Raw genomic sequence first — 14,299 nt, 5'->3', positions numbered from 1 at the left:
TCCCCCATCCGCATCCTCCTCGTCCTGTACCCCCTCCCTCTGTCCTCTCACCCGGTCCTCCCCTCCTCGGCTCTCTCCCAGCCCTCTGGCTGGCTTTCTCCTGCTCCCTTTCTCGGGTCCTCCCTGTCCCCGGTCTCTCCCCATTTCCCCAGTCTCATCTAACTCCCTTTTTCGGGTCCTCTGGTCTGACTCGACAGCCCCATCCCGTCCCTGCCCTGTCCCCTTTGTGCCCCTTTCTCTTTCTCTCTCTCCTTCCCCGGCTTGGCGTCCCTTCTCCACCTCTAACTCCCTTCAGCTCGGCCTCCCTGTCCCTTCTCGGCCGCTCGCTCGGCTCCCTCCCCGAGGCCTGAGCACCATGCTGACCCCAATGGTGGCTGGAGGGGTGGTGTTCCCCGGACTCTTCCTGCTCTCCAAGAACACGCTCCAGCGGCTGCCCCAGCTGCGCTGGGAGGAGGCCGACGCGGTCATTGTCTCAGCCAGGTAAACTGCATCTCTTCCCCGCCGCCCAGGCTCTTTGGGGATGGAAGGGACCCTTGGCCCGGTGGGGACTGGGGGCTCCTGAAGTGGTCGGTGGGCTCTACCTCCAAGCTTCCCTCTCTCCTCACTGCCTTACTCGCTGTCCCAGGAGACCGCATCCAAGCCCAGCCATCTGGTCTACTAGTATTCAGACTGCTCTCCCTCCCTTTCCCATTCACCCTCCCACCCTCCAAAACAGGTCCGGCCTGTGACTAAAACATCCCTATAGGATATTAGAGAGCAAGGCAAGGGGCACAGAGCTGTGTATTATTCGGGGCATGTGTTTGGGGGAATGAGGGACAGAGGAGCGAACAGTGGAACTCTGCACACCCTGGAATCCGGGCCAGAGTTGGGGAGGGAGCGTGGTGGCACGCAATGAGAGAGCGGGAAAGTGACCAGGGGGAATCAGAGGCAACCGAGGGGCCATGGGATAACCGGCACCATGACTGGGCAGCTGATGGTGCCAGAACAGGCCCACAGGCTTCCCCCTGCCATCCTGTGCTGTGCCCCCCCACTTCCCTGGAAGAGACACCTTGTCATCAGCCACTCGTGCCCAGCAGCTTCTCACCTCACGATGACCTCCCTGGTGTCCTCCTGAGAGGAAGGCAACTCAGTGTCCAGTGAGGAAAGGGTGAACCGAGGAGTAGCAGCCGGGCCAGTCCAGGAGCCTGAGGTGGTGTGGCTGAGTCCCGGGCAAGGCAGCCTTGGGGAAAGATGGGCAGGGAGCACCCAAGAAGTGCAGAAACCGGTCAGTAAGGAGGAGAAACCGAGGGGCGCGTCTCCTCCCTCTACTGCTGCTCCCTCTTCCTCCCTAGGCTAGTGTCCTCTGTCCAAGCCGTCATGGCCTCCACAGCTGGCTACATCGTCTCCACCTCCTGCAAGCACATCATAGATGACCAGTAAGTGCCATGAGACCGCCTTAGCCCCCGTTCCAGCAGCCTGTGTGTATGTGTGACCCCTGAGTACCCCAGATCATCTAGGGGACTCCTTCAGTGGTCCCCAAGCCCTTAACTTGAGCCTGAGCAAGTCTACTGCAGTAGCTGCAACTCAACACCCAGGGATAAATTTACCCACATCCTGTCCTTAAAGGTCAGAACCAGGAGGAGAGGGAGCGGGGAGCAAAAAGGATTCTCAAGGCAGCTCCTAGGCTTCCCGGCCTCTCGGGTCATAGTAGGTCCTGAAGGTTGTTTCCTCCCGTACCTCCTCCCACCGTTTCACCCCTCAGACCCCATTTCCAATCAGCACCCAACTGGGGTGCTTCTCTACTCGTGTCGGGCTCACCCCTCCCCTCCTCCCAGAATCCAGGTGTCCAGCCCCAGCTCTATGCATGAGAGGGACAGATGACACAAACAAGGCCACCAATGGTTAGGCAGTGGGGTGGAGAGTAGAGGGTGAAGAGGCCAAAATTTGGCACTGGGAGCTGCTGCAGTGCCTGGTGCTTGCCAAAACCCCAGGCCTGAGAGGTAGAGCAGGAGGAGGGAGGAGAGGGGCCCTGTCCGTGGTGCTGACGGGAGCTCTAGGTTGACCCACGGGCCGCCACCGCAGAGTTGCCGGTGAGGGTGCTGATGACGCCCCACGCTTAACTTCGGGTCCTGTTCCCTCCTCTGGTGGCTGCTGAGCTCCAGGGACATTGTCTGGATGCCCCAACCTAGAGACATTCCCTGTCTCCCTCGAGTTCCTTCATCTGTGGACTGAGGTCCATCCCTCCCTGGAAGGGCTGCTGCGAGGAGGAATTGACTTGTGTGTGTCTAACGCCTAGAGCAGTTCTGGCCACACAGAGTGGATGCTAAACTCTTTCTTCAGACCCCCACCCCGGGGACTTGGCTTCCTCTTGTCCTCTCCCCCCATTCCCACCCCTGGGTCCAAGATGAGCCTGGATCCCCACACATTCCCTTCTCTCGCCTTCTTACAGAGGTCACTTTTCAGTTCTTACATTTTCTCCCCCGCCCCACCCAGTCTGTTCTTGTCCCTCCCCGCTTAATCCTCAGGTGGGTGGGAAGGATCAGGGTTAATCCAGGGGCAACAGCTGTTCCTACCTCTGAGCACCTAATTGCTGAAGAGGGTGGGAATGGGTTTAACCCTGCACACTGGAGCCCAGGGCCTGGAGGTCCTGGAGCCCCACAAGCTAGTGGTGTCACCGTGTCTGCTGTGGCTGACTCTCCAGGCCACTCTCTGCTCTAACCTCTCTTGGGCCAGTGGGACCCCTTTCCACCTTCCTACCCTTCGTCTCTAACCTGGGCCACTGCTTCCTCTCCTCTCTCTCTCCCTCCTGGTCACACACTCCAGCACGGGTCTCTGCTTCTCTTTTCCTGACATCATCCCTGCTAGAGTGGGCTGCCTGTCCCCTTCCAGGCCAGCCTTCCCCAGGGTTCACCTTCTGTTTCCATCTCACCCTTGGTCCTCAGCTGCCCTGCCCTCAGGTCTCACTCCACTTCTCCCTTCAGCAGCTGCTCTTATTTTGTCCTCATATTTGCGTCCCTTCTGGCTGACTTTGCTTTCATCCCTCCACCGAGCTGGGCGAGTTCCCCTGGGCCTGCCTCTTCGACCTCCCACCCCACCTCGGACCTGTCACAGGACTACAGATTTAAGAGAAGGTGCTTCAAGTGCTGACTCGAGAAGAAAAATGCAATGTTGCATATTCATGCACTTTTCATTTTTGTTTACTCACTAAGTGCATGGAACTTTCTCTGCTCATGACTCCTTTTGCTCAGCGTTTTCTCCATAATGCTTGGCTGTACCTGAAAAAACAAGAGATGGGGCCACATTCAAGCAGAGCAAGCACCGCTGACAGCACCACCAACTCCCCAGTGCGGCCTGTCTGTGACCCCTGTCTCGAATCTTCTAGGGGACAGCAGGGCTGAGAGGGAGAGCTGTGGAGCCAGACTTCTCCTGTTTATTCCTTGGTCAGGTTACCTAGCCTCTCTCACCTGTGAAATGGGGTGACAACCATACCTACTTTTTATAGGCTTTCTGTGGGGAGTAAATACGTTTGTGCATGTAAAAGATTTAGAATATTAGAACGGTGCCCGCATGTAATAAGCGGTCAATTGATGTCGGCCAACATGCTCTCTCCCCACCACTCCCAGAATTACTCTTCTGCTGTAATTCGTCCTGATCTCAGCTGTTTCTCAGATCTGGTCTGGCTTGTTTTCTCACTCTATCTCGGCCCTCAGGTCTGTGGCTGTCTTCTGGTCTCTCTTCCTTTTTCTCCCACCATATTGGAGAGAGAGAGAGAGAGAGAGAGGGAGAGGGAGAATATGAATGAATGAATAGGAATCTTGGGTGGGTCCTCAGGTCAGTCGGTGTTTGAATCCCAGCCCTACTACTTACCAGCTGTGTGATAGTGTGACCTTGGGCAAATTTTTCACCCTCTACCCTTGTAACTTGAGAGTCCACTTCCATCTCAGGGTTGTTACGAATATCACCTGAGATCTGACTTCCGCGATGCATCCAGCATGGACCCCGGCACCTGGCAACTGCCCTGCCCATCCCCTTTCCTCCTTGACCCCCCTTTCTCTCTGCCCGACAGACACTGGCTTTCCTCTGCCTACACGCAGTTTGCGGTGCCCTACTTCATCTATGACATCTACGCCATGTTCCTCTGTCACTGGCACAAGCACCAGGTCAAGGGGCACGGAGGGGACGAAGCGGGGACCAGAGCCCCGGGCAGCACCTGGGCCGCGGCACGCGGCTACCTGCACAAGGAGTTCCTCATGGTGCTCCACCATGCCGTCATGGTGCTCGTGTGCTTCCCACTGTCCGTGGTGAGTGGGGCCGCTGAGAGCCAGGGCCCCGTGTCCTGCTCATGCCAGCACTGCAGGAGCCTAGGAAGCCCTGGGTCCAGGTCCCAGCAGCAGGGCAGGCCCAGGATGGAGGGCCCCATGGAGGGGTTAATGAGCTCCAGCCCAGCCCCAAACAGCAAGAGGGTGGATCGCACCCAGCTGTGGTGCTTTGGAGCTGTGGTTACACACCACTGCCTCTGAGACTCAGTTTCCTCATCTGTAGTATCAGGAATACCATCTCACCTGCAGGATGGTTGGAGGGATACGGTGAGTTAGTGCTCCCAGCTTAGCTACTGTTCACCTGTGCTCAGACTTTCAGAGTGAAGCATCCCCAAAAGTGACGGGGGTGGGGGGGCAGGTGCTGCCCAGGAACCCAGGCTCAGGGCAGGCTGTTTCCTTCCTCTCCTCTCAGGTGTGGCGTCAAGGCAAGGGAGATTTCTTTCTAGGCTGCTTGCTGATGGCAGAGGTCAGCACCCCCTTCGTCTGCCTTGGCAAGATCCTTATCCAGGTGAGAGGGGCGTTGAGGGTTCTGAGCGTGACAGGAGGACCGGGGAAGGGCGGGCACTTTTAGGGACCGATTGGAGATGCTTTAAAGGACTAGGTGGCCCGGGGGCGGGGCCGGGCGCGCCCCGCCCCTCACCCCGCCCCTGTCTGCCCGCCCCGCCCGCAGTACAAGCAGCAGCACACGCTACTGCACAAGGTCAACGGGGCCCTGATGCTGCTCAGCTTCCTCTGCTGCCGGGTGCTGCTCTTCCCCTACCTGTACTGGGCCTACGGGCGGCACGCAGGCCTGCCCCTGCTCGCCGTGCCGCTCGCCATCCCGGCGCACGTCAACCTGGGCGCCGCGCTGCTCCTAGCCCCGCAGCTCTACTGGTTCTTCCTCATCTGCCGCGGGGCCTGCCGCCTCTTCCGGCCCCGGGGCTCCCGGCCGCCCTCCCCCTGTCAGACCCAGGACTGAGGGTGGGGCCGGGGGCCCTCCCCCCCCACCCCTACGCCGTGGGGACAGGGCTCTGGGGCTGCTGGGTGGGGGGAGGAGGCACTGGCCTCTTGCCCTGACAGCCCCCGGGAACTGACAGATGGACTCCGAAGGGGTGGGGACACGTCCCCTCAGGGGCTGAGGGCTGGGACCAGGTGAGTTGGAAGGCAGGGAGAGGGGACCTCTCCCTACAGTGCCTGAACCGAGGGTCGACCCCCTCCTGCCTAGCCCCTGTCTCCATCACCTCCCCTGGGCCCTGGAGAAGCGAAGGAAGAGGAAGAAGACGCACCCCTTCCCAACCGCTTAGGGCTCAAGGCTGTGGGGAGCCTGAGGGGACCAGGACTCACAGAATTGTCGGGGAGGCCCTGCTGCCAAGGCCATGCCAGCCCCCCTGCTGCAAACTCCTCTCAACTCCCTGTCACCTGGGAGGGAGGGGACACCCTATCTAATGCCCGTGGGCTCGCTCAGGGCTGGCCGTCCCCACTGCTCCTCTCCAGGGGAGGCCAGCCTGAGGAATCTTATTTATTTTATTAATTCGTCCAAATGCAAACTCGTTTGTGGGTGTCGGGGGAGGGAGGTGGTTGCTACCCCCCAGCCTTCCCAGTGCTGAGCAACCCCGGGGGCAGGTGGAGGGCCGCCTGGTCCCTTCCCCATTAGGCTGCACATCTTGCCCTCGGGCCCTGGCATGTCCCTGGTGCTACAGACCTCTCAAGGCTTCCTCCAGTCTGGGGTCGGGGGACCCTGGGAGGTGCTTTACAGACCGCTAATAAAGAGGATATGCGTGAACGCCACCAAGGCCCTCGTCACCCAGTTCTTTGGGGCTGGGAAGGGGGCAGGCGCCTGGGGATAGAAAGCACGATGACTGGTTGACCGCAGGATGGGGCAGGACCCCCCGGGCTGGGTCGCTGAGCAGTCAGGGAGAAGGACTTTTATTCATCAGCAGGAGAGGAGAGCGGGTATGGGCACTCAGGGCAGAGTCCAGGGCCCTCATCCGGCTTTTTAGGCCCCTTTCTCACAGCTCCTATGGGGTGTGGAGATCAGAGGTGGGAGGTCACGCCACCACCGCCTCCCTGGGCTTTGGGTCCTTCAGCCCCTCCCAAGGAAGGTTGAGGTGGGCGGGGCTTGGGGAGGGGACAGGCCTTACATGTGTGTGCAGAACTGGAAAAGCAGGAAGATGAAGGCCACCACCAGAGCGCCCACCAGGATGTGATGGAAGAGCCTGGAGTCGGAACCTGCTAGACAGTGAGGTTGAGACAGGGGCCCTGGACTCACCTCCAACCGAAGGGCCAAGGGCAGCTGTCCTCCAGGCCCCGTCAAGGAGGGCAGCCCCTTCTCAAGCTGGGTCATACCTGAGTTAACAAAGATGACAGGTCTCTCTCCAATGAACTGGGCCAGGGCCAGGAGCCTGGCTTGGTCCGAGTCTGGGTAATCAAAGAAGTCAGGTCTGTCTAGGAAGAGTGGAGACTCTGCTCCCCGGGCCAAGGCCTTGGCATTCTCCAGGATGGGTGCTGGGGACCCAGAGCAAAGTCTATGAAAGAGCCAAACAGACCCGTGCCCCCCACCCAAGAGGCTGAGGCAGACCCAGGGCCTGGCCAGGCCACAGAGCCCTAGTACAGCTGTGGAGGGCCTTGATTTTGTTCCAGAAACTTCGTGAGGGTCAGCTGAGCTCTCCATGAGAGGACCCACGCCAGGCAGGGAGGATGGGAGAGAAGCATGGAGAGCAAAGAGAAAAGCCCAGGCTTGGCCTCCCAGCCTCTCAGGGGCAGGAACCCCACACCCCAGCCTTCCTCCTTCCCACTGTTCCCAGGACAGCTTCCCACCTGATTCTACGGTCCCCAGCCCAGCCAGCCACATCCACACCTGCGCCCACTGCCACGGCCTCATCACCCTTCCACTCCAGTGATGGGGTGAGGGCTCTGTGATGTCACCGCCCAGAGCCATTCTGATCACACACTCTAGGGTGAGGGGAGAGAGAAAGTGCCAGGATCTGGAATCCTTCCCCCCAAGCCTCCGAATCCAAAGGGAAGGGATTGGGACCCACAGAGCCTTTGGGCTGTTGCTGATGATAGAACAGTAACAGTGGAAGCCCCAGGATTTACACATAGGGGGACTTGGTTGGGCAATCTTGCTGAAAGCCGGGACTAAGGAAAGCTGCATTCGTATAGCAGGCATAGTGGATTTGTGGGGGGAGGGGGGACAGGCCTAAACATCTCCACTTAACCCTTGGATTGACCACAGATAGCATTTATTGAGCACTTGCTACTATGCCAAGTACTTTAAATGGACTAACTCATTGAACCATCATAAAATCCTACCAGGTGGGTACTGCTGCCCTCATCTTATAGAAGAGGGAGACAAGGCATAGATGGGCAAAGTGATGTGGGCAACACACACTTCCCAATGGCATGTATCCTCCTCCCCTGAGCCTACCCCCTGCCTCGTGTCCTCAAATGCAGGGGCACAGGGGTCTCCCCCATGCCCAAACTCTGTCTCGTACTGCTCAGCTGAGGACAGCCCTGGGATTAGCAACCTAGACAAATAACAGACATTTCCACTAGGTGGCAGCAGTGTCCACGCCTGCCTGCTTGTTTCCCTGTTCTTGCCCAAGGAAGGCACAGCTCCCAGGCTCCAGGCCCTCCCGCCTCATCCCATCAGGTTGTATCAGGTGCTGCAGGGAAAGGTATTGCAGGCATGGGGGTTGTCAGAGGAAGTCCCCCGGCCCATCTCGGGGCAGGTCTCTTGGCCATGCACAGAGCCTTCACAGGCTACCCCTCTCTGGGTGGGCTCCCCCAAGGGCCATCCCATTTACCCTTTCTAGTTTCTGCTTTTCCCTTATTTGTCACTTCCCAACAGCCACTTTCACTCCTCTTGCCCCCCCAACCAGTGGCTAAGAATTAGCTCCCTTCTGATTGGAAGGTGGGCCTCTCTGTCACACATGTGTCCCGCCCCACCCAAGCCCAAGGACACTTCAGGGTCTCCTTGGTTTTATTACACAGTTGCCTATTCAGCAGCCTCTGACAGTCCCAGTTCCATGACATGCCCCACACCAGGCATGTGTCTGTGGCGTGTATGAGGTCCTCTGTCCTATGGAAGGAGGCTCCTTCCTCCACTGGATTCGTACCCCTCATCTTTCCGATCCTCAGGGACTATCCAACCATTCTCCTCACAGCAACCCTGGGAGGTACTTGTCAGGGTCAGCTTCTACTTCCTAAACAAGGAAAAGGCGCAAAAAGAAAAAAAGGGGGGAAAAGAGGAGACAGACTGACATCTTTGGGGCCTCCTGCAGAACTGGCTCTTGTGGGTCTCTTTTCCCTACACTTATCTCTTCTAAGAAAGAGGAAGTGATTTACCCAATGACGCAGGCATGTGAAGGGCAGCAGGGACTCCACCTGGTTCCTGGCTCTGGCCCAGGGCCCCCTCCCCAAGTCTGCATGCAGCTGCCCTTGGGGGCTTAGATGGGAGACGGGGTCCTGGGAGAAGGGGTCCAGAGCCTTTAGCCTTTGGAGTAGATTTGGTAGTTTCCTCCATCGCCTCAAAAGAACACTGCTGTCCTCTCTACCAGAAAAGGCCCTTTGCGACAGCCCTCTGCTTCAGGCCATCCTGGATAACCCCGTGGTGCAGCTGGGCCTGACCAACCCTAAAATCTTACTAGCATTTGAAGACATGCTCGAGAACCCGCTGAACAGCATCCAGTGGATGAACGATGCCGAGACGGGCCCAGTCATGCTGCAGATCTCCCGCATTTTCCAGACCCTGAACCACACGTAGGCCGCGGGGTCCAGGAGGGCGGCCTCTTACTTCCCAGCCGAGGGCTGGGAAGAGCGGGCAGACCCCGGGGTGCCCTGGGCTGGGGAGCGGAGAAGGGCGGGCCGGAGGGGGCCCCACCCTGGGTGTTGGGCGCCCAGGCCACACCCGCGCTTGGATCTTCCTGCTGAAAAACCTCTGTGGCGGCAGCGCGCTCGGCCGTGCCTCTAGCCCCTGACAGTGTTTACAGACAAGGTCGTCACCCCGGGAAGGGGTCACCTCCCTCCAGTGTCCCTCTGGGCTCTTGAAACGCTACTTGAATTGACCTGTAGGCGCTGCTTGTAGAGTCCACTTGTTATTTGAAAGATGGCCTGTTTCAATCCAAAGTGTTAATGTCAAGGGTACTAACTTAAGTAGAACTCGCAGATGACTTTCTTTAATAAATAAATTCCCCTTTTCCAAAAAAAAAAAAAGGAAAAGAAAAGGCCCTTTGGACACAAGCAGTGAATTATCCATTCATTTATTCATCCAACCATTAGATAAATGTATTGAGCTCCTGTTATGTGCTGGGCTCCATCTATGGCTTAGATAGAAATCACCAGGGCATGGTCTCTGCCTGCGGGGACCACAGGGGAGAGAACTCAGGGATACACATCGTTCAGAGTATAGACAGACAATCCCTAAGGGGCTGTCTACACTTGCTGTCATCGCTCCCTCACCTTTAGTGTATTGTTCAAACCCTTCAGACCTGGCTTTGTCCCTCCCACTGCACTGAAGCCACTTTGGCCAGGTCTGCCAATGACCCCATAACTTGCCACATCTAACGATCACTTCTGTCTTTTTACTTCTGTCATCTAATGGTTGGTTCTGTCTGTCAGCATCCTGCCTCCAGGCATGGGGGCCACAGTCATCAGTTTTCTCGACTCCTCCTCCTCTGAGCTGCTCAGGCTTGGACCTTCTCTTTTCTATCTATACCCTCTCTCCCTAGGTGATCTCATCCAGTCGCATGGCTTTAAATACCATCTATATGCTGGTGACTCACAAATGTATATTTCCAGCCCAGCCCTCTCCTCTCCTCCAGACTCCCCTACCCAACTTCCTGCTTCATGGCTCTGTATGTCCAAAAACATCTCAAACTCAATAGATCCCAAATGGAGCTCTTGATTCTCCTATCTCAAACCTGCGCCTTTTTTCCATCGCAGCAAATGGGCTCACTATTCCTCTAGATGCTCTGCTCAACACAAAAACCTAGAAATCGTCTCAAACCCCTCCCTATTTCTCTCCTGACAAACCCATAATCAAGACCTGTTGGCTAGGACCTCCCTGGAGGTCCAGTGGTTAACACTCCATGCCTCCATTGCAGGGGGCGCGGGTTCGATCCCTAGCCAGGGAACTAAGATCCCACATGGCACGTGCGGTCAAAAAAAAAGACCTGTTGGCTCATCTCCGACCTAAATCTCAAATCCATCCACTTCCCTTCCCTCCAGTGCCGCCCTGCCCCCCTTCATTCAAGCCAGCCCTATGTCTCATCTGGCTTATTGCAACGACGTATGGACTGCTTGATCTCTATTCCCTCTTCCCCCAGCGAGAACAAACCAGAACACGTGGATCCGCTCCTTAAAACCCTCCAGTGGCTTCCCTTGCCTCCTGTGTTATTTCGAACTTCTTACCCTGATCTGCGACACTCTCGTCTACCTACCCACCTTGGGTTTTCCCAAGCTTCCCTTCCTCAGCACACCCCAGCCTTTGCACACACCTCTGCCTAGGACACTCTTGCCCCAACTTGACCCAGTAATTCCTCCTCATCTTCCAGGTCACAGCTGAGACGACACTTCCCCTGGGAAGTGAACCTGAGTTTTCTGACCATCCCCTGTCACCACATCAGTCTGACTGCACTGGAGTTGTCTGTGTATTTGTCTGTCTCCCCTACAAGCCTGTGAAGCCAGAGATCATTGACCTTGGTCATAGCCGTAGCACCACAGTATAGAATAAGTATTCAATAAATACTTATTGGCTTAATGGATGGATGAAAAGCCTTTCTACCTCTGGACAAACCAGGGCTCAGAACTGTCTGTATTTTCCCCCGCGACTGGCTGGAACTCCAGCCTCATCCTTGTCTTCCTGCAACAAGGCTTTCTGGAGGTGAGCTGCTGGGCCTGAGCTAAACCCCAGGAGAAGAAAGCAGTGCAGGAAGCAGGGCTGGGCTTCTTGCCCAGCTCGCCCCTCCTTTTACTGCAGGCCCAGGTCTGCCTCTCCCCAAACCCACCCGCTCCTGGACGGCGTCTCCCTTAGTCCTGCCTCCTCCTTTCTTATCCTGGAGAACCTCAGAGGAAACCTAATGGTTGCCTTTATCTAAAAAAAGATATTATTTTAGTGTATTCTTTTGAGTAGGTAACATATGCACATGGTACAAAATAAATCCTCTTCCTGCCCTCCCCTGCCTCACAGCAGCCTCCTCAGAGGTCACCATAGTTACCACTTTCTTGTGCAGCCTTCCAGGAATAATTTATGCACAAATAAACAAACATATATAAGTGCTCTTTTTTTTTTTTTTTTTTACTCAAATGGCAGCATTCCATTCATGCACCTCCTTACCTTAGTTTTTTCTGTACAAGTACATAAAGGGCCTCTTTCTTGTCATGGCTGCATGTTATTTCACTGTGTGAAATTCTCATAACTGATTGAACCAGTCGTGGACATTTAGGTTGTTTCCAGTCTTTTGCCATTGAAGACATGCTGCCGTTAATGGCCTTGAACTTCTATTATTTTGCTCATGGGCCAAATCCTAGAAGTGGATTTTTTGGATCAAAGAGTCTGACAGTGGCTATGTAACTGAAAGTGGGGTCTGGCTGCTTGCTGCGCAAAAGCCAATAAAGGAGCAAGGTTGGTGCAAAGGAACGTTTGCTTTATTTTGGGTGCTGGCAACCAGTGGGGAGGGTGGACTCCTGTCCAAACGGCAACTCCCCCCTACTGACAATCAGTGGGCAAGAGCTTTTATAGACGGAGGGAGGGGGCTACACGCAGGAACAGCACAGTCAGCTCTGACCGTCATGTTGAAATTGGTCACTGGTGGTCTGACCAGCGTCATCTTGATTGTTCTAAGTACAGTTAGTCCTTGGTTCCAGGGTTGATTTGTTCCCATTTCTTGGTGGCCAGTTCTTGGAATTGTGGGAGCTTATGTCATGGCTACAGTCCGGTCATCATGTAGTTAACTCCTTCCACCTGGTGCGGGTTTCAGTATCTACAAGACAGCTCACGGGAGATGGCTCAGAATATTATCTATAGCCCTTGAGAAGGAACTAAGGGTCCTTAACTATGCTTAATGACTAAACTATTATTATTTAGTCTTGCTGGACTGTTTTCCTTTGTTTCTGCATTTTCTCACTTCTCTGATCAAACGTATTCTTTTCTTTAGAATGTATTTATTTATTTAATTTTTAATGTATTTTTGGCTGTATTGGGTCTTTGTTGCTGCGCCGCGGGCTTTTCTCTAGTTGTGGTGAGCGGGGGCTACTCTTCGTTACGGAGCACGGGCTTCTCATTGAGGAGCACGGGCTCTAGGCACGAGGGCTTTAGTAGTTGCTGCACGCGGGCTCAGTAGTTGTGGCGCACGGGCTTAGTTACTCCGCGGCACGTGGGATCTTCCTGGACCAGGGCTCGAACCCGTGTCCCCTGCATTGGCAGGTGGATTCTTAACCACTGCGCCACCAGTGGAAGCCCTAAACTTATTGTTTGGCTAAAGTTTTCCCACAGACAAAAGGCAGGCTGAGGACACGGAGGGGCAAAGACCTAGGGTCCTGCTCCGTTTCAGCTACAGAGGTGGTGCCCATTTACTCACAGCCTCACCAACGCTGTGTGTTAACATTTGCTTTGAATTTCGCCATTTGATGGGTGACAAGTGGTATCTCAGCGTAGTTTGGTTTTACATTTCTATTACTTTAAAAAAATTGGGGTAAAAATACACATATGAATGAATAGTTATATCTTAGCTGTTTTCAGGCACAAAGTTCAGCAATGTTAAGTATATTCACATTGCTATGCAACCTAAAATCACAATATTTAGTGATGCCAAACTAGTGCCAGGCCTAGCATGCGGCAGCCTCTGCTCCCCAGTAGTGGGGGAGACAGAAATGGAAACAGACATGACAAACCAGAGACAGCACTGGAAGCTGGGGGCTGGGCTGGGGGTGGGGAGATGTTCCAGTAAGTCTCTTAGGAAGAGGGGTTCCAGGATGACCCCTGAAGAAAGGAAAGATCTTCCAGGCTGAGGAACTTGTATGAGCAAAGGTCCACAGGTCTGAGAGATCCAGGTGTGTTCTGGGAACCGCAAGTAATGGTCCTGAGAGCCAGCAAGATGAGCACGGGGGATGAGATTAGAGAAGTCAGGTTCTTGGGCTGAAGGGCCTTGAATCAGGTCACTGTGAGGACTTTGTCATTGGGGGCTGGCAAGTTTTGGACAAAGGAGAGCCAAGATCAAAGGCTGGAGTTAGACTGACAGGCAGGTGGCAGGGCTCAGGTGAGAGACCGCAGAGAGCGGAGGAAGGCCTGCGGGGCTCTGAGGCATTCAGAGCGAAACCCCACGCTCCGCTCCACCTGAGGGACAACTGGAGATGGGAGGGTGAGGGAAGGCGGATTCCCAAAGGAGATGCCATCCCTGAGAAGGGGACTTGGACCCTCGGGGGCTGGGTTGGGTCACGGGAGGGAATCCTGAACAACTAACGGAAGGAGGCGTGGGGGGAAGCCACAGCCTCAGGCCTCAGACTCTCAGGTTTCCCAGCCAGGGTCCGAGACCCCGAGATTTCAAACCAGGGACCGTAGGCGGATCAGACCCCCTTCCCCAGCCTGTTCCTGGGTCACTGCGGATCTCTAAGCCCCGCCCCCACAGGCCCCGCCCCTACGGATATTTGGTAGGGGAGGGCCAGACACCCTCCCCCCCCTCCTCCAAACGCTCTCTGCGGAGGAGGGGCATAAGGACGCGCGAGGTAGGGGGCGGGGAGGGAGGAGGAGCCGGCGTCGCCATGGCAACTAGGCCGGTGGTCTGCCCTGGAGACCCGGGAGGGAAGCTAGGAGAGAGGGGCGGAGGGAGGCTCCGCCGGCTCGGCGCGGGGGCGGCGCGGGGAGGAGTTGGGGAACACCGGGCAGTTTTCACTGTGGGTTCCTGGCGGCGCAGGGAGCCCGTGTGTCTGCGAGCGTGTGTGTGCGAAGTTCTCCTGGGTGAGTGTGCCAGCGCGTGTCTGGGTTTGTGCATGACTGTGGTGTGCACACGTGGGCACAGGCGTGT

General features: G+C 56.0%; 1 protein-coding gene across 1 annotated transcript; it reads left to right on the top strand.

Annotated features, from left to right (window-relative positions):
* The first annotated feature begins 27 nt into the window (after nucleotides 1-27).
* Nucleotides 28-6,065, top strand: TLCD3B (TLC domain containing 3B). Its single transcript, XM_024744549.1, has 5 exons — nucleotides 28-480; nucleotides 1,332-1,415; nucleotides 4,046-4,280; nucleotides 4,711-4,806; nucleotides 4,969-6,065. The coding sequence occupies exons 1-5, from the start codon at nucleotides 356-358 to the stop codon at nucleotides 5,254-5,256; spliced, it is 828 nt and encodes a 275-aa protein (XP_024600317.1). The 5' UTR covers nucleotides 28-355; the 3' UTR covers nucleotides 5,257-6,065.
* Nucleotides 6,066-14,299: the final 8,234 nt, after the last annotated feature.

The sequence above is a fragment of the Neophocaena asiaeorientalis genome, unplaced genomic scaffold (assembly GCF_003031525.2).
Source record: "Neophocaena asiaeorientalis asiaeorientalis breed wild unplaced genomic scaffold, Neophocaena_asiaeorientalis_V1.1 scaffold91, whole genome shotgun sequence".
Taxonomy (NCBI): Eukaryota; Metazoa; Chordata; class Mammalia; order Artiodactyla; family Phocoenidae; genus Neophocaena; species Neophocaena asiaeorientalis.
This window is presented reverse-complemented; position numbering and strand designations above follow the sequence as displayed.

What these genes read in the sequence shown, in the direction of transcription:
- TLCD3B (XM_024744549.1), top strand. Translation starts at nt 356, where the DNA reads ATGCTGACCCCAATGGTGGCTGGAGGGGTGGTGTTCCCCGGACTCTTC. An exon ending in TGTGCTTCCCACTGTCCGTG is followed by an intron (nt 4,281 to 4,710) that starts GTGAGTGGGGCC and finishes CTCTCCTCTCAG; the next exon opens with GTGTGGCGTCAAGGCAAGGG. An exon ending in TTGGCAAGATCCTTATCCAG is followed by an intron (nt 4,807 to 4,968) that starts GTGAGAGGGGCG and finishes CCCCGCCCGCAG; the next exon opens with TACAAGCAGCAGCACACGCT.